General features: G+C 46.8%; 1 protein-coding gene and 1 pseudogene across 1 annotated transcript; one reads left to right on the forward strand and one right to left on the reverse strand.

Annotated features, from left to right (window-relative positions):
• On the reverse strand, positions 1 to 3,049 carry LOC136550848 (uncharacterized). Its single transcript, XM_066542437.1, has 7 exons — positions 2,744 to 3,049; positions 2,472 to 2,513; positions 2,229 to 2,357; positions 1,567 to 1,796; positions 1,137 to 1,173; positions 521 to 578; positions 1 to 420 (listed from the first exon to the last, which is right to left on the reverse strand). Exons 1-7 carry the CDS (start codon positions 2,879 to 2,881, stop codon positions 341 to 343), a joined length of 714 nt encoding a protein of 237 aa, XP_066398534.1. The 5' UTR covers positions 2,882 to 3,049; the 3' UTR covers positions 1 to 340.
• Positions 3,050 to 6,092: 3,043 nt separating this feature from the next.
• On the forward strand, positions 6,093 to 6,895 carry LOC136550849 (pathogenesis-related protein PRB1-3-like; annotated as a pseudogene).
• The last annotated feature ends 1,116 nt before the right edge of the window (positions 6,896 to 8,011 follow it).

Genomic DNA, 8,011 nt, shown 5'->3' on the forward strand with positions numbered 1-8,011 from the left:
GAGACAAATAGTGTGTTAACCAGTAACAAATGCACCAGTATAATCTAATTGGTATCCAATGGAAATTTGCTACCATAAACCATAACATGAAAAATACAAAAAAAAGGAAAATGTCAGGAAATTAATTGCATCATGCTGAAGTTGTCTTCTGCCAGCAGGAACTACTCTGCTCTGTGTAGTTTTATCAAAGGGTTACCGAAGAAAATAGTGGGTTATCAAAGACAACAGTGTCTGAATCTGCATCTTCGAGCTTATAGTTTATACCTTACATCTAGTTTGTCCCACATCAAACACTGTATATACAACAGTCCCTCCCAGCACCCGAAAATCGTGAGAACATTCAGCAACTTCTGTTTCGTTGTTCTAGTTTTATTGCTTCATAAGAATCCATAACCTCTTTGAATTTTTTCTCAGCAACCTCTGCCATAGTCAATAGAGGAAGCTTCTGAGCACATATATACACAATGGGCATATTAGCCCTGCATAAGGGACAGAGGAGAGACAAGGAAACTGTATTTACCTTTATTATTTTGGTTTTGGTCTGGATGATACTCCATTGCTTTTCTCCTGAAAGCATTCTGTAATGCAATGATAAAACAAGTAAGCAAGATGTACAGATAATTGCCTGAAAAGCTTTGGCCATCTGACATGAAAGGAAATAACAAAGAACACATACAAGCCTAATTTGCAGTTCATTAATGAACACTGAAATTTAAAGACTTGGGCACAATAGAGGATGACTGAAAACTTGGACCGGAGAATGCCTCTTTGTGCAACCATACCTTGCTTACATGACTTATCTACCCTTGGTACAGACTACAGAGTAAATGTTTATTCTACCAGCACATCAGAGGACGCTTATAGGCAAACGTCAATTTCAAACACAAATACACAATATTTAGTAGAACATATCCCCTCCCTCCTTTCGCTCATAATCACCATTTCAGGATTGTAGAGAGTACCTTACAGAAGTTCTGTACAAATTTTCAAATGCGTAAACTTTAGTTCGCTTTTATGTTTCAAACTGTCCAACATAAAACTTGACTGTAGGTTGTACAGAATTGGACAAAGCACATTGCACTCTTTTCAGTAGAAAAATATTCAGTAGACACAAAATGAACAGGTAGAAGGCACACCTTGATTTCAGCATCTGAAAATGGCTCTGATCTTGACCTAGGGAATGGAAAGAAAAAAAATAGGTTACAGCCTTACAGGCATTATGGTGATATCAGTTACTCAGGGTCACTACAGGCATGCTAGCATCAATTTCAGGGTAACATGAATGCAAAGTATGTGAAAGACTAAAGCGGCTGATTCTTCTCTCTACAAAGCTGGCTGATATGTTTTCTTTAACCAGGTGCAATGAAAAGGAACAAAGGTGAGAAGAATTGCGTTAATCACATTCAAATGTAAGTGGTGTAACAATGCTTCTTTGCTAATATTGACTGCCACAGATAGAACAGGTGATTAGGGATGACAGTGGTTTACAACAAACTAGGCCATCGTCACATACAGCTGGCAAATATATAGGAATGTTCATTGACATGAAAGGCTGTTAGTACATACCTGTCAAGGCCCAAAACAGAATAGTGATGTGACATAGTGTAACTCATAGCTTCCCTGGGCGTCGCCCTGAAATTTGTCCTTTGATTCGCATAAAACGTTTCTGCGTTCCAGTACCAGTCATCTCTTTGATGATGCTGATAGTAGTTGGGATTATGGCTTTCCCAAGTTCGATAATCCCGACATTTACATCTCTCCTTTTCAAATACATCTTGCATGCGCCGTATGCGTTCCTACAGAAATCATTTACTGTTGGATCAGGATTAGTTGAAACAAATCAGCATGCAAACAAAATGAAAGAAATGGGACTAGCATAGTGACACCAATCTGTGAGATGGTTCTTTACTCAATGTTTCTCAAGCAAATATTGTCCTATCGAAGTTTTCTTCAGCTTAGAATTCTCAAGGGGGAAAGAAAGTTGAGGAGAAAATATTCCTTGGTACCATGTATGACCTTGGCTGCTTCATACTAACAATTTCCTAAGTCAATAATCCATACAAATTGATGTTTTTCCCGAAGTTCATGTTCATCTCTATTCTCTAAGAAGCAACTCAATAATAACAACAAACCTAAGGGCTGTAGAGTGAATAAGCTAATGGATTCACTTTTAATGTGCAAGTGTTTAAATGCATTTGTAGTATCTTGTATGCGAGCAGGGCACTGACCACTCTTTCCCTTTGATCCTCGGTCCTTTCACGCATCCTCTGGTGAAAACGTTCCCAGGCTTCACCGCGCCGAATTGGTCGACGACGAGGTATGTCTTCCCAGAACACATACGGTTCCGACCTACTAAGCTTCAATGGAGGAAAAAAGGTTTCACCGATCTGCCCCCAAACTCACCTTCAAGGCAATGCTGCTCCCTAAAGCAAATGCTAAAATGACACCTTTTTTTTGTAAAATTTTTGTACCTGAGTGTAGAGCCAGCTGACCGTCCGGCGCAGTTGTCCGACCTACAAGTCCGCAAGCAAATGCATCATCGCACACGGAAATCCACGAGCAGTAACAGTTGAAAGGGACCATCGTTTCAGAAGATTTGTCTCAGTGTAACCACGCATCCGGATGCCTCAGGGCCGCCGGGGCGAGTGATGGAGGGAAGGGAGAAGCGATGCCTCAGGGCCGCCGGGCCGAGGGACCGATGAAAGGAAGAAGCGGGGCACGGAGAGCAGATTAGCAGGCTTACGGCGGCGGTGGTGGCGGTGGCGCCGACGAGGGCGAAGAGGATGATGGCGGAGGGGAAGGCGCCCGAGTCCTCCTCCACCGCGGCCGTCCCGGATGGCCACGGGCTCGGCTGGCGCTCGCCTTCGCGGCGGCCGGCCATGTCCGAATTGGGGATCTGGAGTCGCGTGACGCCGGCGAGGGGACCCGCGTGCCAGAGCGGAGAGACGAGGGAGTGAAGGGGATGAAGCTGCAAGTGGGCCTTGTCTTCTCCTGGAGTTGGGTGGGCTGGGCTAGTAGAAGGAACGGACCGATGGGCTGAGGCTTGTGCACGGGCCCAACTTTGATTGCTGTTACAGGCCGCACCGTCGTTGCGGAATATCGAGGAGGGGTCAAGCCCACTGCCGTTGGTGGAGCCAGGATAGCCCAACAGGAAACTCGAGGCTTGGTCCACCATGGTCACTGACCGTGTGTTTGGATGCGAGGACAAGGAGGGATGGGATGGGACGGACCCAAAATGATGGTTGTTTGGTTGGAGGACTACCGGGGCGAGGACATCCCTCATAGGAATATTCCCGTGAGATGCGGGTTCACCCCGTCCTCGAAAATTTGACGGACGGGGCGAGCCTAGGTGGGACGAGAGCGTTGGCGAGGAAGAAGAGGAGAGGAGGTGCACGTAGGGGAGGTCGAGGAAGAAGAGGAGTGCCAGGGGGCTGCAGTCGTGCGACCTCGGAGGGCCGCCATCATGAGAGCTCCAGAGAGCCACCGCGCGACCTCTAGGGAGCCGCTGCGCACAAGGTCGAGGGGCCACCATGGCACGACCGTCGGGGTGCCACCTCACACGAGCTCGGCGGGCCGCCGTCGCGCGACCTTCGGGGGGCTGCCACCGCGAGAGTTCTAGGGGCGCAGAGGAGGAGGCACGGGGCCAACCTTGCCGGTGGAGGTATGGGGCGGCGCACGGTAGAGGAGTCACCGAGGCGCGCTGCGAGCGGGAGGTGCGTTCATAGGGCCTTTGCGCAACATTTGGGGAAAGAGATAAGGAAGGAGGAAAAAAAAGAAAAAAACTAACAAATGGGCCCCATATGTCAATAGCTGATCCCACTTTTCATGACTCTAGACCAAATAGAAAATGGGTTGATTCCATCGTTTCTCAACCAAACAGAAAATAGAGTCATCCCGTCCCACAAAATAGAGATAGGACCGTCCCACTCCACCTTGCCTCCCAACCAAATGCTACATCAACAAAGAGAGCAAGCCTAACAGTTACAAGGTCTTGAAGAACGATAATGCTCCTATCTGGACGCCCGTCTCTGACTCTGCGTCCGGACGAGGTTCTCCAGGAGCGGGCCTCAAACAAAAAACAAATCCCTATTCGGATGGACGCCTCCCACCGCTCACTCCCGCATGTGTCGCTTGCCCTCGCTTCCTCCTCCCCATTCTTATCCATTCCGCGCTCGCGCCCTGCCCCACTCCGACGCGTGGCCATGGCTGCCTCCCAAGCCGGCGGTGACACCCTCACCCACCCCAGCGTGCATGCTCCCTTAACCTCGGCATCCTCCTACCCCACCTAGGCGCCGCCCCTCCCCCCACCCCGGCGTCGTCACCCACCGGCGGCTCCTTCTCCCACCCTAGCAGCGTTCTCCTCCCCACCAAGAGGTGGCGCGGCGGTGTTGCAAGGGGGTTGGCGGCTCCGCCCTACCCTAGTGCGACGCCTTCTCCACCCCGGAGACCGAGCTCCCCCACCCCGGCGGCCATGGTGCTCCCGGCCCCCCATCCCCCATCATCGCCGCCGAGCCAAGCCCGGTGCCGTTAGCTCTAATGGTGGTGGTGCTCACGCGCATTACTCCTATCAATGTGCGCACTACTCCAAAAAATAAACACATTCTAGAGACCGAGAAGGATATTTGAGATTGACGAAGCCACGTTTTTTTCCTGAAAAAAAATCTAAATACGAGCAATCATGCTAGATTTAGGACACCTGGATTCCAGGTTTTGACAGGTTCCAACTTCCAAGTTGCACCTGCGTTACTCACTGACCAATGACCATCCAATATACAAGTGCCAACCTCCGAACAACTTGCAAATGCTACCGGTAATTTTAATAGTAAAAGCTGCCCGTGAAAAATCCAAATGAATGATGTTCTGGAAACCTAGCTCGCAGGCTATATGTCTGCATGAAGGCACAGGTTAAGGTCGGCATCCAAACAACCCTGCCCCTTCTATAACTTTGATACAGACAAGTCTACCTTTTTTCTGAGATACCTCTACGATTTTTTTTTTTGTATATTTATATATGGACAGGATAGATAATACTATATAGACGTCCTGTTGTGAACGGCGTTATTGTCACCCACCAACTAATAGTTAGTCTTAACACGAGTACCCGTGGTAATAAGTCAAAAACTTAATCTGAATGCATATTTATAGGTTCTGCTAGCTTAATGAGTCTAAACAATTTAGCTATACTGAGATTTGATCTGACCTAAGCAAGTCAAGATATCCATGTCAATTTTACTGCTCCCGTACGTCGGGCGATCGTGTACTTGGAATTCTTGCCCCTTGTGGAATTTTGACCAAACTGACAACTACTTTTATTTAGCAGCTTACAATTTGGTTCCCCGGTTTGCTACTTACTTTGATCACAAATATATATCTATTTAGATTTGTACGTACTAAGTCAATTTTTGATAGACTCGGAATTTGAAAAAAAAATCTATTGCGCAAACATAAGATTCCCATTATTAGGTTCATCATTATGAAAAATATTATCATAAAATATAATATATAGCTCTTTTATTTCATATAATACAATTTTATATTAATATATACTCTTCTATTTAATACAATACCTTTTCTTGATATAATTGAAGTGGAATAACTATATGAACCTCCTATATATATACACACTGGATCAAAGGAAGTACCAACTACATAGGCCAAGCTTTTTAGAGACGACAATAGATGCTGTATATATAGAGCTAGCCGCCTCTAGAAATAGAATTTGTAGAAACGTCGGACAACAACAGCAGTCTTTATAAATCGTTTTTCAAAAATAGTCATCGTTACGAGCCACCTTTACAAATTCTATTTCTAGATACGATTATACTCGTTTTCTAGAAATCACCGATCAGACCAAAAATAGCAATTTTTTAATATGGGGAGTCCCCCCACGAGGCAGCCACAAGAAGTACGCGCCATCATATGTCACAAGTCGCGCGATCTATAGGGTCCGAATTAACCCACGGTTTTTCATAATTCATATACGACAGGACAGAGTGAGAATAGTAGGTATCTTTGACAAGTCGCCAATGGTCTCCAACTCTCCATCCTATTACCACTATAAAAATACCTGGTCACTCGCCACAACTCATGCATCCATCTGACCATCTCACACAAAAACTTCATTTTTGTCCAGTCGTCTAGCAATGGAGTGTACTCGTGTATGTGTGTAGCTCTGGCGTTAGCCGTGGTGGCGGCCACGCTCGCCGTGACGCCGTGCGCGGCCCAGAACTCGCCGCAGGACTTCGTGAACCCGCACAACGCGGCGCGCGCGGCCGTGGGCGTCGGCCCGGTGTCGTGGGACGAGAACGTGGCCACCTTCGCGCGGAGCTACGCGGCGCAGCGCCAGGGCGACTGCAGGCTCGTGCACTCTGGCGGCGGGCCCAACGGCTACGGTGAAAAAACCTCTTCTGGGGCAGCTCCGGCAAAGACTAGACGGCGTCGGACGCCGTCGGCTCGTGGGTGGGGGAGAAGCCGGACTACGACTACAACAGCAACAGCTGCGCGAAGGGGAAGGTGTGCGGCCACTACACGCAGGTTGTGTGGCGCAAGTCCACCGCCATCGGCTGCGCCCGCGTCGTCTGCAAAAACGGCGGTGGCGTCTTCATCACTTGCAACTACAACCCGCCGGGGAGAAACCCTACTAGCTAGCTAGCTAGTTCCAATCGATTGTACGCATACATACGTACTACGTACATGCATGTCCAGATGGATATATATTGTGTACATGCTACCGGAGTTGAATAAGACTCAAACTAAGCTTAGCCCACCAGTTGATTAGGTTTGTTGTCAACCTACTCACCCAGGTTTAAGTGAAGTGTGCATACATGTATGTTTTATATTTATACTTCTATGTGGGGTGTCACAGTTTGTATCGTGTTTCATAAAATAAATAAATAAATAAATAAATAATAAGACTGATCATGAGCAAGATAGAACTCTTGAATTCCCACCGTCTGGCGTGCATGGAATGCCCACAATCTGAAAGCTAATATCGAGAGCTGGGTTCATAATTCCCCCCATTTCTATTTTACTGTATTATAGGATTATGCCTGTGTTGCAACGAGAAAAAAAGATAATACTGAGATAATTTAAGTTTAAGTTTATGTTGTACTATTATCAAAATACGATATTTTGAGCAGGACGTTCCTAGCATTCTGTTTGTAAACAGGTCTACTATGCGTCATGGGAAATCGTGAGGAAAAGGAGTCCGAGGTTGTTGGACCTATGTTGGGTGGAGTCCAATTTCTAGTTGTCACATATATTCTCAACTAAAGCCCAATAGCCATTTGCCCTTTCCCTGCTAGCCCAATACTCATTCTCTCTCTATCCATGTCGTGACTTCTCCCTTCTTCAACATCCAGCTAGAGCTGCAGCCATTCTAACTTCCCTTCCATGTGCCAGAAAAAAAAGGTTGGGGGGAGGGGAGGGGGCTCGAGCCCCCCTATGCTAGATCTGCCTCTGCTTGCTTGCTTCCTACATGTTGAGATCTCACAACTCGGTGGTGCACTAGTGCTCCATCAAGGGGTGCCAGGACACCATCAGTATGGACACTGGATCGGTGAGAGGCTGTTGTGTGTGTGATATGCGGATCGGTATCAAATAATATTTAAGTTACTTTCTTCAGGAAGCCTAGTAGCTATAGTATTTATTTTCCAATAAAACTTACGAGTCCTACATGCTTTCATGCATCAGTTCTAAGCTTTTCAGGTACTATCTTAATGGCCCTGTGCGTGGTCTATAGCTCTATATATGTAAGGAGATTTAGGAAGGAAAACAGTTTTTGGAAATAATAAAATTACTTGCTATCATTGGTGACCACTAGAAGGGAATTGTGAGTTACAATTTCATCTAGTTTTATCTGTCTTGTTCGTGTGCCTCTTGTATTGATCTACTTGTTAGTTCTGATCCACTGCATCAGTGTGTAGGTTGGGGGGGGGGGGCGTGCAATGGCCCCTTTTTGCCTCGATGAAGCTCCACCTAGGGAGGTAGCAGCGCGCTGTTCGATAATGAA

Source organism: Miscanthus floridulus, chromosome 4 (genome assembly GCF_019320115.1).
Source record: "Miscanthus floridulus cultivar M001 chromosome 4, ASM1932011v1, whole genome shotgun sequence".
Lineage (NCBI taxonomy): Eukaryota > Viridiplantae > Streptophyta > Magnoliopsida > Poales > Poaceae > Miscanthus > Miscanthus floridulus.

Bases quoted from the DNA above. Each gene is read 5' to 3' on its own strand.
- LOC136550848 (XM_066542437.1), bottom strand. From the start codon at position 2,881: ATGGCCGGCCGCCGCGAAGGCGAGCGCCAGCCGAGCCCGTGGCCATCC. The intron at 2,514-2,743 runs GTAAGCCTGCTA...GCGGACTTGTAG, and splicing joins CCACCGCCACCACCGCCGCC to GTCGGACAACTGCGCCGGAC. The intron at 421-520 runs GTAAATACAGTT...TGACTATGGCAG, and splicing joins CCAAAACCAAAATAATAAAG to AGGTTGCTGAGAAAAAATTC.